This window comes from Colias croceus, chromosome 20 (assembly GCF_905220415.1).
Source record: "Colias croceus chromosome 20, ilColCroc2.1".
Classification (NCBI taxonomy): domain Eukaryota; kingdom Metazoa; phylum Arthropoda; class Insecta; order Lepidoptera; family Pieridae; genus Colias; species Colias croceus.
Window position 1 is genome coordinate 6,198,321 of NC_059556.1, and position 15,331 is coordinate 6,213,651.

At 32.4% G+C, this 15,331-nt stretch overlaps 1 protein-coding gene across 2 annotated transcripts in view; it reads left to right on the top strand.

Annotated features, from left to right (window-relative positions):
• Nucleotides 1-15,331, top strand: part of LOC123700845 (activating signal cointegrator 1 complex subunit 3) — a 36,303-nt gene that overhangs the window by 18,153 nt on the left and 2,819 nt on the right. For both annotated transcript variants that reach the window (XM_045648188.1, XM_045648189.1), the window contains exons 19-36: nt 5,535-5,671; nt 6,013-6,189; nt 6,621-6,846; nt 7,373-7,514; nt 7,954-8,065; nt 8,306-8,397; nt 8,557-8,633; nt 8,994-9,214; nt 9,608-9,710; nt 10,069-10,258; nt 10,604-10,757; nt 11,133-11,269; nt 11,786-12,002; nt 12,651-12,809; nt 13,140-13,281; nt 13,781-13,971; nt 14,346-14,536; nt 14,923-15,091. In XM_045648188.1, coding sequence (XP_045504144.1) covers nt 5,535-5,671; nt 6,013-6,189; nt 6,621-6,846; nt 7,373-7,514; nt 7,954-8,065; nt 8,306-8,397; nt 8,557-8,633; nt 8,994-9,214; nt 9,608-9,710; nt 10,069-10,258; nt 10,604-10,757; nt 11,133-11,269; nt 11,786-12,002; nt 12,651-12,809; nt 13,140-13,281; nt 13,781-13,971; nt 14,346-14,536; nt 14,923-15,091 — 2,837 coding nt within the window. The remainder of the gene's footprint in view (nt 1-5,534; nt 5,672-6,012; nt 6,190-6,620; nt 6,847-7,372; nt 7,515-7,953; nt 8,066-8,305; nt 8,398-8,556; nt 8,634-8,993; nt 9,215-9,607; nt 9,711-10,068; nt 10,259-10,603; nt 10,758-11,132; nt 11,270-11,785; nt 12,003-12,650; nt 12,810-13,139; nt 13,282-13,780; nt 13,972-14,345; nt 14,537-14,922; nt 15,092-15,331) is intronic.

Genomic DNA, 15,331 nt, shown 5'->3' on the forward strand with positions numbered 1-15,331 from the left:
CACAGCTACACTAAATTGGTGACCCCGACGTGATCTCGACCGGCGTGATATTATATCGACGTGAGTGTGTAGTAGGGAGAATAAATATTCAAAATTAATATATAAATATATATATACGGACAACTCAAGAAGAAACTACAGGGCGGTGGCAGCGGTAAAATTTAAATAACTAAATAAAATTTAATAACACATAAAAGTACATATAAAAATTAAATATCACCATGGAACCGGTTAAAGAAGAATTTGCAAGTTTATCGTCAATCTCCATTACGTCCCGCATCCCAGATTTTTGGAAGAAATCGCCGAAAATATGGTTTATACAAACGGAAGCAGTTTTATCGCCACAGAAAATGTCAGATGAGGCGAAATATCAAATAGTAATTTCTAAATTAACGCCAGAAGTCATCGAGCAAGTCACGGACATTTTAATTAGCCCGCCGGAGACAGGAAAATATGAAAAATTAAAAAGAAGATTATTACAAATTTTTGAAGAATCGGAAGATCGACAAATAAAAAAATTAATTGGCGAAATGGAATTGGGTGATCAAAAACCGTCACAATTAATGAGGAAAATGCAAGATTTGGCGCGTGGACGAGTAACAACAGAAACACTTCTAGTTTTATGGCAAAATTTATTACCGCCGGCAATAAGAGCTGTGTTAGCCGTATCCGAGAGTAAAAGTGAAGATATTTTGGCATCAATAGCAGATAAAGTTATGGAGAGCATGACACCCTTAAACTCGGTATCAGCAGTTCAACAGTCCAGTTTAAGCAACAGTCCAGAAAATAATTTGATTGGTGAGATAGAAAAATTAAATAATCGACTGAGAAGATTGGAAACAAGAAATAATACATCAAATTTTAGAACGAGGTCACGATCCAGGTCAAGAGATAGATTTCAACGTAATCAAAGGCATAATCCCAATTGGCTTTGTAAATACCATTACAAATATAAAAACAAAGCGATGAAATGTGTGAAACCGTGCAACTGGAAACCTAGTCAGCGTGAGAAACCAGCGGAAAACTAGCATCGGTGCAGCCAGCGACGGGTGCCTGCGACCGAGTCTACAGAAATAACCGTCTCAGTGTTTTGGACAGAAATTCAGGACTAAACTTTTTAGTTGATAGTGGTGCAAATGTGTCCGTCATCCCGCGTAGTGTGGTGTATGGTAAGGTTTATGCAGAAGGTAATAAATATAAATTATTTGCTGCTAATGGAACGGAAATTAAAACATATGGTATTCATTTTTTGTCTCTAGATTTGGGTCTGAGACGACCGTTCCGTTGGATTTTTATATTAGCGGATGTAAAGCAACCAATTATTGGTGCGGATTTCTTAGCTAATCATAAATTATTAATTGATTTAAACGGACGTAGATTGATTGATCAAGTAACTAATTTGAGTACTAAGGGAAATATCTCAAATTCTACTGTGCCCACTTTAAAAACAATTATGGAATGTCCATATTCCGATTTATTGAATAAATTCCCTGATTTAACTAAACCTATTTCTTACAAAGAGACGCCAAAACACGATGTTTGTCACTATATCGAGACGACAGGACCGCCGGTGCATGCGAGAGCGAGGCAGCTTCCTCCTGACAGGTACGTAAAGGCTAAAAATGAATTTATTGTTATGCAAGAGTTAGGGATTTGTAGACCGAGTAGTAGTCCTTGGGCAAGTCCACTACATATAGTTCCCAAAAAAGATGGTAATATTAGGCCTTGCGGTGATTATAGACGTTTAAATGCAATTACGAAACCAGATCGTTATCCAGTACCACGTTTACATGATTTTACATATATTTTGGGTAATAAGAAAATTTTCTCTAAATTAGATATTAATAGAGCCTATAATTCTGTGCCTGTTGCAGAAAATGACATAAAAAAGACAGCAGTTATTACACCTTTTGGTTTATTTGAATTTATGCGTATGCCATTTGGTTTGCGAAATGCTGCGCAAACTTTCCAACGTTTCATGCAAGAAACAGTTTTAAAAGGTTTAGATTTCTTATTTATTTATATCGATGACGTCATTATCAGTTCAGAATCAGAAAGTCAGCATAGAGAACATTTAGAGCAAGTTTTTGATCGTTTTAATCAATTCGGTATAACTATCAATTTTTCAAAATGTAGTTTTGGTCAGCAAAAATTAGAGTTTTTAGGTTATGAAGTTTCTACCGAGGGCATTAAGCCGCTCGAAGACAAGGTTAAAGCAATTTTAGATTTTCCTAAGCCTAGTACTATAGAAGAACTTAGAAGATTTTTAGGCATGTTAAATTTTTATAGATCTCATATTCCTCACTCGGCTGAACATCAGTCAGAGTTAAATAAATATCTTGGTAGTGCGAAACGGAAAGACAAAAGTAAAATTAATTGGAATAAATTAGCAGAACAAAATTTTGAACAATGTAAGATCGATTTGAAAAATGCAGTTTTGTTGACATATCCTTCCTTAGATTCTCCATTGTCTCTTATGACTGACGCTTCAGATACGTGTATAGGTGCAGTTTTACAACAAAAAATTAACAATATTTGGCAACCTTTAGGATATTTTTCACGTAAACTTACGGAAGCTCAGCGTAAATATAGTACCTATGATAGAGAATTGTTAGCGATATATTTATCAATTATTCATTTTCGCAACATGGTTGAAGGGCGCGAATTAATAGTTTATACAGATCATAAGCCACTTTGTTTTGCATTTAGTAAAATAGGTACAAATAGGGAAACTGCTCGAAGAACTAGGCAAATTATGTTTATTAGTGAGTTTTGTACAGATATTCGTCATGTAACAGGTAGGGAAAATATAGTCGCTGACACGTTATCGAGAATTTAAACAATAACATGTCCCACCGTGTTAGATTTCGCAGAACTCGCCCGAGCGCAGGAAACGGATGAACAACTTGCAGAAATGCGACACCGGTCAAACGTAAACAGTCAATTTACACTTAAGCGTGTTGCAATGTTCGATTGTAATAAACAAATTTATTGTGAAACATCCACAGATAGAATTCGACCATATTTACCTAAACAATTTCGACGTTTAGCTTTTGATGCTGTACATAATTTAAGTCACCCGGGTATTAGAGCCACAAAGAAATTAATAACAGATAGATATTTTTGGCCAGAAATGAATAAGGATATAGGAATTTGGTCTAAAACATGTATTAAGTGCCAAAGAGCTAAAGTATCAAAACATACTGTATCCGATTTAGGAAGTTTTCAAGGCTCGTGCCGTTTTGAGCATATACATATTGATCTTGTAGGGCCATTGCCAATTTCATCAGAAGGGTTTAGATATTGTCTAACAATCATAGATAGGTACACCAAGTGGCCCGAGGCTTTTCCTTTAAAAGAAATTACTGCGGAGACTGTGGCAAAGGTGTTGTATGAGGGTTGGATTTGTAGGTTCGGTTGTCCCCTTAGGCTTACAAGTGACCAAGGTCGACAATTCGAAAGTAATTTATTTAAGCAGCTTATGTTATTAATGGGAATACAAAAGTTGCGGACCACCCCATATCATCCACAGAGCAACGGTGCAGTAGAGCGTTGGCATAGATCTTTAAAAGCAGCGCTTATGGCTCGTTTAAATTGTAATTCATGGGTTGATGAACTAGCAACAGTATTGTTAGGGTTACGCACAACTGTTAAATTAGACACAGGCGTAACTGCAGCTCAAATGATTTATGGCAGTAATATAAGGCTGCCTGGTGATTTTTATGACACAAGTAATATAAAACCGTGTGACGAACATAGTTATGTTTATAAATTGAGGTCGATTATACACAGTATGAAACCGGTACCTAGAATTAATAAATTACCGTGTAAAATGTTCATTCATAAAGATTTAATTGATTGCGAATATGTATTTTTAAGAAATGACACCGTACGGAAACCATTACAACCGCCGTATGATGGGCCATATCGTGTCATTAGTAGAAAGGATAAAACTTTTAAAATTCAATTAATGGACAGACAACTTAACGTTTCAGTAGATAGGTTAAAACCTGCATACGTTTTACCTGATGATAATAATATTGTGACTAAGTTCACAGGTAAGTCTGTTAATATGAGTGATAGTAAAATTAATGATTCGCTACATACAAAAAAGGTAATTAAAAAGGTAACGTTTGAGACAGACAAATCCAGCTGTAAAAATTATGTTACACGATCAGGGCGAATACGAAAAACGCCAAGTAAATTTATGTTTTAATCATGTACATAGCCATTGTTATTGCAACCATGCAAAGTTGCAAATTGTATGTTGTTGTTTTAGGTCACGTAATTCTTTGAATTTAAAGAATGGTTATATTTAAATATTTTATTCAACATTTTTATTTTCAAACTATATACAACTAAATATATACATTTTATACAATTATTTTTCTATATACAATATTTTACAATTTTACTATGGGATTAAATCAAACCAAGGAAAGTGTTGTCATTAACGAAAGTATTTCCAATGTTTCAAAGCTGGAAAATAAAATTAATATATTTGGAATCATAATAATTTTCATTGCAGTTATATTAACTATTTTTGTTTGTTGTGTTTTGAAACAACAGTGTATTAAAGTTGCTAGTAATTGGTTTAAAAAAGAAGTTATGAGTACTACTAGCTTATCTGTTCCTGAAATCAAGGTGGAAAGAACACGAGAATTAAATAAAGTTGTGTATTAACAAACGTGTAAGTTATATTTCTTTGTGTGTTATTAAAATTTTAATGTCATGACGTTTCATATATTGCATTGTTATTGTATCTATCGTCATAGTGTAAGAGACGGGAACAATTTTTAATTATATTTTCGTATTAATCGTGAATGATTTTATTTGCATGTTAATGTACTAGGTGCATGATACCTTAATATTATACATTGCGTATTTTTTATTAATAATGTTACTTTACATTATAATGTTTGTGTGTATGTAATGTTATGTTGTTCGATCGTAGGACTTTATTAGATTGTATTGTTGGCAAATGGCCGCAATGATGCCAAGAGAGGACATCATAACGTTATATCAAACACCATGGCTGCAGACTAGTAATTTTTATATGTTAAGTATATTTTTTTTTAAATAAATGTTCGTGTGTTTATAAAAATGTTTCACCGACTCCTGAACTAATCTTGTATTATGTTTCACATTGTTATTTTTTGTCTGTCAGCAGAATTGTTAGGGTTCGTTGTGCGAGTTAGTAATCTAAATAAAGATAATTTAATTTGATTTTGTTTAAAAATGTTCCACATTTTTTTTGAAAAGGGGGGAATATTGTAGGTGCTGTGCTGACGCAGGATTTTCGGCCGCGTCGCACAGTCACATAGCGTCGCCCCTCAGTTGTCCCATAGCTCGCGCCACCGACCCACGTTTTGTAGTTAGAGAATATAAATAGTATATTTTTGTGTAATTTAGAAGAAATATAAAATTTAATTGGCCGGTATCTTTAATTTCATCTCCCTACACACAGCTACACTAAAAAAGTATGTATATTGTTTATTTCCAAATTTGATTGTTACGTATAAATAAATCCACAGATCTAGGAAGAACGGCGAGTCACTACTATATAACGTGCGAAACGATGGAGGTGTTCAACTCTATGGTTCGCAAGTCTATGACACAGGGCTATGTGCTAGAAATGTTGACTAGGTGTTCTGACTTTCAACAGCTTAAAGTAAGTTATTTAAAGACATTATTGGTAATATTTCTACCTATATAATATTAAAAAAGGTAGTTGGAAAAATCTATTTATTGAAATATGTATTAGTCATTTCCTACTGCCAAATGATTTTCGATTTATTTTAACGATTTCACCTTTTTTTTAAATCAGATAATTTTTATGGGTAGAATAATTATGAAAAATGGTGAATTATTTGAGCCAATTTCTTTGGATCTAAGAACTTAATTGCAGTACATACTTACATACTATTACTCGAAAAAAAATCATAGACTGGTTTCCTTTTCTTACAAATAAATGGTCTTCTACAGCAAAATTCAAATTTGCATTATTTTCAGGTCCGCAAAGAAGAGTTAACAGAACTTTGGAGTTTAAAGGACCAATATTGTGAGTTACGTATCGAAGACGCACCAGAGGACATACATTGGAAGATCAATATTCTATTGCAGACTTATTTATCTAGAGGGCGGGTTAACCAGTCTTCTTTACAGTCTGATTTGAATTATATTAGCCAGGTATATATATAAAAATGACACATTTTTATTTGGATTCTTTACGAAAAATCTTTATACTGACTATTCATTTAAAATTATTTATGTCTAGTATTTTGATATTAAATATGAAACATAAATATCTTTAGACACAGACCAAAAAGTTGTATACTACGTATACAAGTTGTATACTACGTATACAAAAAGTTGTATACTACGTATACAACTTTAGATAACAGAATAAAATCGAACTTGAAGAATTCACGACACTTTTCAAAAAGTTTTGAAATCCTTCATATTGGAAAACTTTGCTACGGTCTCGCAAAATAATAAGCATATCTCTCTCTCTTATTGATTTCTATATGAAAAGGTAGTGATAATTTTTCAGCTGTAAGCAGGCAATATTTTTAAAACATATTATTTTTATAGACAAACATGTACCTTTAATATTTTAGAACGCAGTGCGTATAATTCGCGCGCTTTTCGAAATAACACTACGAAAGAACAACGCATACATGGCCGGCTTATACTTAAAGATGGCAAAAATGTTAGAACTACAACAGTGGGACTTCTATAGTGATATGAGGCAGTTTAATTGTTTCCCCATGGAAGTGTTGAGACATATTGAGTATCCTATGTTGAAACCTGATCAAATACGGGATATGGATTGGAAGGAAGTTGGTATGTAGTGCTTCTTATCCCATTAAGCCCCATAGATTTTCTATTGTGTCTGTGATTCCGGGGCCTGAGTTATTACACAAGTCAACATGCAATAATTAGAAGCGTGTTGAAATCAGAAATGATCACATTTTATTATGTAAATTTATTTCACAGTGATAATATGATGAGTGTATGAACTGAACAAATATTCTTACTATGATTTGTATTAGAATATGTGTTAATGGATTAATTGATATAATGTATTTGACTTATCTTTTTCACCTACATTTTCATTTAACTCTCTAGTGCTTGCTTTTATAAGAAGTCTAATTGAATAAATAAATGTTGTAGTTTGAGACAAATTAATGAATGAAGTTAAGAAATTTATATCAACTGACCCATTTTTTAGTTTTAATTGAAATAAGGAACTCATATTTAAATAAAGGGAGTGTGCTTTGAAAAAAAGAATTGTTATATTATGTAAAATATACCTCACATGTATCCTGTGAGTATTAAAATTATAAAATTATTAATTCTAAATTTCCAGGTGATCTTCTCCGTAACCCCAAAGCAGCTCGACACTTAAAGAAATGCGCTGATGAATTTCCACTGTTGGAAATGGAAGCCAGCCTCCATCCTATAACACGAACGGTGCTGAGAATACGACTCACCATTACACCTAACTTTAAGTAAGGTTGACTTAAAATGTATTATTTTATCTTATGTTCGTAAATATACTTTTAACTAACTACCCCAGAAGACAACGTTTTGCCCTATTATCTCGTTTTCGTCTTCTTTCTATATATGAACTTGCCTCATACCTTAACAAAACGGTAAAAAAAATGCTTAATCGGTCGCGTCGATCTCGATTTTTACGTTAAGCAACACATTTGCCGATTTATTTTTGTCTTTATTGAATGTTTTTAACTAAAATAAAACGTGTATTTGAAAAATACACATAATTTTACCTATAGATTCAGAGCCACGTTGATTTAAAAATCAAGACCAAATTAAAAAATCAGGACCATAAAACTGTTAAACTTATTTTATATCTAGTATGAACTTCAATTTTATAAACTACAATGGACTTGGTTTTGTCTAACATTATAATATCTGTTACTTCTACAGGTGGAACGATAAATACCATGGTAAAGCGCCTGAAGCGTTTTGGATATGGGTTGAAGATCCCGAGACAGATATTATGTATTATCATGAATATTTCCTTATCACTAAAAAACAGGTAACGTTTATTTTATTTTAATGCGCTATTCTCATGATTCTTAAAATATGTTATTTTTTTCTACTTACAAACATTGCCATAAAATCTATCAACTATAGCTGGGAAATATTTTTTCAAGTAAATTCAATGGGCTTATGGTAGTTATAGATCAGAAACCAATCTTTCAATCAATAATTATTATACAAATTTGTGCTTTATTTTTGTTTAATTTGAGTTTTTCTTTCAATGGTCGATTTTCAGGTGATCACCAACGAACCTCAGGAATTAGTAATCACAATACCAATATCAGAACCTCTACCGCCACAATACTACATTCGGGCTACTTCAGAACGGTAAATATTAAACATTGATTTGACTCTCAATAATTATTAACATTTACACTCTATGGACTTGATAATGTGTAGTGCTATTATAGTGTTCTAACTTCTTAAACATTTATCCTATATAATCTTACATGAGTTACAATGAATTGCAATATTTTATAATTTCAGATGGTTAGGTTCGGAGAGTGTTTTGCCACTTACCTTCCAACATTTAATTCTACCAGAAACACATCCACCGCACACAGGTATGTAAAAAAATAGTATTTATTATTTACAAAAAGGGTGTACTATACTGGCTGCTTATAGTTAATGACTAGGGTTTTAAAATTTGTATGTTTGTCGAATGATGTTTTAGAAAACAAATAGAGTCATAATATCGCTCAAAAATTGTCCGAACTAAAACTCTGACCTACGCGTTTATTAGACAGAATTTTCTGAAGAGTGATACAATAGAGTTTGAACATTAATGGCCACGAAATAAGATGAAGATTTCAATTGATGCTCTATACAACTCAGTTTAAACATTTTTTGACCTAACATTTATGAAATATAATAAAATAAAAGCGTTTTTTATTCGATAATTACAAAATTATTCCATATTTCAGATCTCCTTGAACTACAACCTTTACCAGTCACAGCGCTCAACAACCCATCTTACGAAATGCTATACAATTTCACACACTTCAATCCGATACAAACGCAGATTTTCCACTGTTTGTACCATACGGATAATAATGTTCTATTGGGAGCACCTACTGGCTCGGGAAAGACGATAGTCGCTGAAGTGGCCATGTTTAGGGTGTTCAATCAGTATCCTGGATGTAAAGTGAGTAGATTTTTGTGATAAATAGCTCTGGAAAATATTAAAAAACGTCTATGGTTACGCAGTGAAATATGCGATTTGTTAAGACAAAAAATAAGCGAATAATTGCGGTCGATATTTATTTTTTTTATTTTTTGTAGAAACTAGCTTATCGCCCGCAGCTTCGCCCGCTTTGTCTAAAACCTAATAAATTATATACTAAAACCTTCCCTCTTGAATCACTCTATCTTTTTAAAGATTTAAGCATACAAAGGGACATAGGGACAGAGAAAGCAACTTTGTTTTATACTATGTAGTTATGATGTTTTAGAAATAGAGCATAACAGGAGAATTCATTAAATAAAGTAAATTATAATTTATGCATTTCTTCACAAAAATGTTATATTATTATTGTAGGTTGTATACATCGCTCCATTGAAGGCGCTCGTCAAAGAACGAATAAAGGATTGGAAGGTTCGACTTCAAGAGCGCCTTGGGAAGAATGTTGTTGAATTAACAGGTAATTATTTTTTCTTAAACTTTATATAATCATCGATGTTTTAAAGAATTATTGTAGTGGATTTCTGATTAAATTATAATAGTTCCGTGTCATGTTTAATTCACACAGAACAACAAACATTTAAGATAAAAAGGTAAAATTTATTCCTGTATAAACGCGAATAAATTTCTATATTTGAAAAAAGCAACTGTTTATTTACTGCTTAAATGACTTTTTCCTTTTTATGACTTAAATGACTTTTTCCTTTTTATGACTTAAATGACTTTTTCCTTATTTTTTAGTTGTAAGTAATTAGCAATAAACTAATCTTGAAAGCGTGTTTTTTAGTTTTTCAAACTATATATTTTATTCTAACCAGGTGACGTATCACCGGACATTCGAGCTATAAAGAATTCCCAAGTGATAGTAACAACTCCGGAGAAATGGGACGGTATAAGTCGTTCGTGGCAAACTAGAAACTACGTACAAGATGTAGCTTTGATCGTTATTGATGAGATTCATCTGCTGGGTGAAGATAGAGGACCGGTGCTGGAAGTTATCGTGTCGAGGTGAATTGGACTTTATGTGTATTGTAATAGAGACTAATTTTATTTGTACCTTCTTAAAAAGTATGAAGACTTGACAAGAATTGTCTTTACATCAATCATTTGAATATAGTATAGATTCGAAAGAATTGTCAGGAATATTTTGATGACCAGAAATTTCTGTATATTTTTTTTATTTTTTTATAAAGTGTCTGAATGGGTAATATATTAACAATATTGTAATTAAACATTCTGCGTTATTAATATTTAACAGTGACATGTTCATAATGTGCTATCCAAATTTTATTTTCCAAATAATTATTATTGGTCCATAAAACAAATTGAATTCATTCATGTTATTATTTTCAGAACAAATTTCATTGAATCGCACACGTCAAGACGTTTGCGTATAATTGGTCTATCGACTGCTCTAGCTAACGCCAAGGATCTTGCTAATTGGCTAAATATAGGAGAAATGGGACTTTATAACTTTAGACCTTCTGTACGACCTGTACCTTTAGAGGTAAGTTCAAAACGTTTATTCAATGATGCACAAGATTACATTTTTAATGATAATATAGTTTTCCTGTCAACAATTACTGTTGTTGAATCATATAAAATGCACCTCGCTTCGAATCGTGGTGTATTCGTACGGATTGTCCCTTAGACATTGTTTATTCAACGTTTGACGAAATTACCCTCACTTTATTAATAGTCGGTGACGGGCTGTGATTTTTTATCAACTGACTAAATCAATTAGGCAGTTATGCAAAGGCTAAGCGATACCGTGCTTAGCTATCACTATTTCTGTTATTCCCTCATAGTAAAAGCAAAATAACATCTACGTGTTTATTATTAGTATTTAATTTATATTAATCTGTTGTATTATAACCATTAGGTACACATATCGGGTCACCCAGGCAGGCACTATTGCCCACGAATGTTATCCATGAACAAGCCAACATTCCAAGCGATCCGCACGCATTCACCCGCTGCGCCCGCACTAGTTTTCGTATCCAGTAGAAGACAGACTAGGTAAGTGATTATTTAAACTTGATGATTTCGGAAATTGATGATAATTTTTTTTTCGAATCAGCAAAAAAAAATCTATTGATGTCATATTTTTTCTACCTTGAGTTTGGTAGGTAGACTATTGCTACAAATATGACTGTAACAACTAGGTTATAACTTGTGTTGGTAAGTGCAGATTGATGCTTTATGTAGAACAAAGTATACAGGGACGTGTTATTATTATTTATTTTTTTATATCATTCACATATACAATTTTTTTTAACCGACTTCAAAAAAGGAGGAGGTTATCAATTCGGCCGGTATGTTTTTTTTTTATAAATGTATGTACACAGATTACTCCGAGGTTTCTGAACCGATTTACGTGACTCTTTTTTTTTGTTCGATGCGGGATGGTGTCGAATTGGTCCCATAAAAATTTTATTCGGATAGGCCCAGTGGTTTTTATTTTATGGGCATTTTTGCAAGTGCAAGTTTGAAGTCGGTTGTTTTTAACGCAGTTATCACTTGTTTATTATCCAGGTTAACAGCACTAGATCTAATAGCATACCTAGCAGCAGAGGATAACCCAAAACAATGGTTACACATGCAGGAAATGGAAATGGAATTAATTCTATCGAACATTCGAGAATCTAACCTCAAACTAACCCTTGCCTTCGGTATTGGCATACATCACGCCGGTCTACACGAAAAAGATCGAACCACTGTTGAGGAATTGTTCATTAATCAGAAAATACAGGTAATATTTTAGTATTCTTTGTAAGCTTTATAATTATATGTACAATATATTCAGGTCGCAAACTAGGATAATATATAAAAGTTATAACCTGTATAATATATAACTTTATTAGAAACTAGCTTCCGCCCGCGACTCCGTCCGCGCGGATGTCGGTCTTCGCGTGGATGGTTTATTTCTCCATTTTGAGTAGGTACTGACAATAAAATCGTATAAATATCTATTGGACCCAATTCCCATATACGGCTAGGCCTATAATAATACGCAACGTGTGTTCGCGGTTCTACGGAACAACGTCTATGGATAAAACTGAAAAATTAAGATTAATTTTTTTCTACGTATTTTTCCAGGATAAAAAGTATCCTATTTTACGCCCAGGATAATAAGGTATAATTATACCAAGTTTCATCGAAATCGAACCGCTAGTTTTCACGTGATGCCTTCACATACAGACAGACAGACAGACAAAAAATTTTTTAATCACATATTTGGGTTTGGTATCGATCCAGTAACACCCCCTGCTATTTATTTTTTCAATATTTTCAATGTACAGAATTGACCCTTCTACAGATTTATTATATGTATAGATAAAGATACTGATAATTATGTTTCAAACTTATTAAATTATCATCTTTATTCCTTTTCCCTAAGGTACTAATTTGCACGGCAACACTCGCTTGGGGTGTGAACTTCCCCGCGCACCTTGTAGTCATTAAAGGCACGGAATATTTCGACGGAAAGCAAAAGAGATATGTTGATATGCCCATAACGGATGTGCTGCAAATGATGGGCAGAGCTGGAAGACCTCAGGTATTATTATTTTAATTGTAAAAAAATCAAGTTTGAATTCGCAATATTTAATTAAATAAATATCAAACTTAAGAGCGACCTCTTAAGTTTTGTAGAATTTTAATAGAATTGTCTGATTTTGAAGATACCACGAGTTTTTGTTTACAACATTTAGGGTGCCAATAATAGCTTATTCGTCCCTCTTTGATGTTTCATACATTATTTGTTATTTTAACTGATAGATAAGCTAAATAGATGCAGAAGCTGTGCAACCGGGAATTACTCGTTTTATATTCCTTTTATTTCAAAACATTTTCTTACAACAAAATATAATTTTCACATGCATTTCAGTACGATAACGAAGGAGTAGCCGTGGTACTGGTTCATGATCAAAAGAAAAACTTCTACAAGAAGTTCCTTTACGAACCTTTCCCGGTAGAGTCTAGTTTACTGCAAGTGTTGGCCGACCATTTGAATGCTGAGATTGTAGCTGGTATGTTATATTTCTTTTGGATTTTAAGGAATGAAGATTTTTTTTATTGTTTGAGTAGTACTCTAGTCAGATGATTTTAGTAAATAAATAAATAAAGAAATAAATATCAATTTTCAGCTCAAAGATGATAGATTTTTTAAGTTTTTAAGTCTCCGGCTATGTCTTATAAGTTAATTTTAATATCTACACTAATATTATAAAGAGGAAAACTTTGTTTGTTTGTAATGAATAGGCTCATAAACTACTGGACCGATTTTAAAAATTCTTTCACCATTCGAAAGCTACATTATCCACGAGTAATATAGGCTATATATTATAACGCTAAGACCAACAGGAGCAGAGCCACACGGGTGAACCGCGCGGCACAGCTAGTTTTAAATAAATCCATTATTCATATTTCCAAATATCATATTAAAATAATTAAAAATCAAATTCTAATTGGATACCAGTAAAAATTTCAACATGTTTCTGTGATACACATTTTTTATTTATAATTAAGGTACTGTACAGTCAAAGCAAGATATCCTAGACTACCTGACTTGGACGTATTTCTTCCGGCGATTACTGAAGAACCCAACGTACTACAATCTGGAGAGTTTAGAGCCTCAAGACATTAACTATTATTTGTCTAATTTAGTACAAACTTCGTTAGATGCCTTGATTAATGCTAGCTGTGTTGAAATCGAAGAGGTATTTTAAATTGTTTCCTTAATTAACATTTTTAATTCGATTTCTTTTTGTTTGAAAAAAATTGAATACTTTCAAAGAATATCACCAAATCATTTCAATATAATTTTATATGCAGACAGATCTCAACTTGGAATAACATGTATCTTTTTACATTAAATAAATCGTGGATTGAAGGTAGTTGTAAAAAATGTTTTTGCATATACCTTCAAGTGTTTTAAGTTAAAGCATTCGTTTAAGTTTCAGTCTTAATTATCTTGTCATGCATGCAAATTCTAATTCTAACAATTATGGAAAGTAAAAATATAAACACTCTTTGGAACATTTATATTTCTTGCTCTATTTTTCTTATATTTTTATTCCTATCAATTTCTCAGGATGAAAGAACAGTACATTGCACATGGATGGGTCGTATTGCGTCATATTATTATCTCTCACACAAAACAATGGCGCACTTCACGGCCAACCTTCACGGAGATCTCGATTTTGACGCGTTATTACGCGTTTTGTCCGATTGTGAGGAATACGCTACATTGCCTGTTAGGCATAATGAAGATATATTGAATGGGTATGTTTTAGTAATTTCAAAGATAAAACGAAAAAAGTAAAGATAAATTGTTTTTAAAATAATTTTTCATTGAATTTTTAATAAACTTACTTACTACTGCCTCTGAATTTGATGTACGCAAATAAGCCGTATGATTGTAGTTCGATTGACAATCAAATCTAAAAATAAGGATAATATTGTATCCTAGTACAGATGATCATTTTTTTTTTTAATAAATATGGGCAGATATACAATTTCTAATCCTAATTTCCCATAGGCTAAAAACGGAAAGAGTTTTGTCATATTTTTCACAGCCTATTCTTTTTACCAACGAGACAAAGATCGAATTAATTCATTAACACTTTCCTCATAATATTTAGCTATATTTAGTATATATTTTCTTTCAGAGAATTATCGCAACAATGTCGTCTGCCAGTAGACTCATTATCGCTTGACTCGTCTAACGTGAAAGCGTTCTTATTATTACAAGCACATTTAACAAGGTTGCAACTACCTAACACTGACTATCTCACTGATACTAAGTCGGTTTTGGACCAAACTATAAGAATTATACAAGTAAGAATAAGCTATATGTATCGAAGCCTTATTATCTTAATATGAATATAACATCATATGAATTTAAACTTTAAAGAATCGAAAAGAACTTTAAATAAAAATTGTTAATACCAAATACATTAGATATACTGGGTTGAAAATGACTAAAACTCATTCAGTAAATGGAAAAAAATATTTAAAAATTTACTGGCTTCAAATTATTGTATTCCAGCTATGTAGATTTACTATTTCAAACATTTC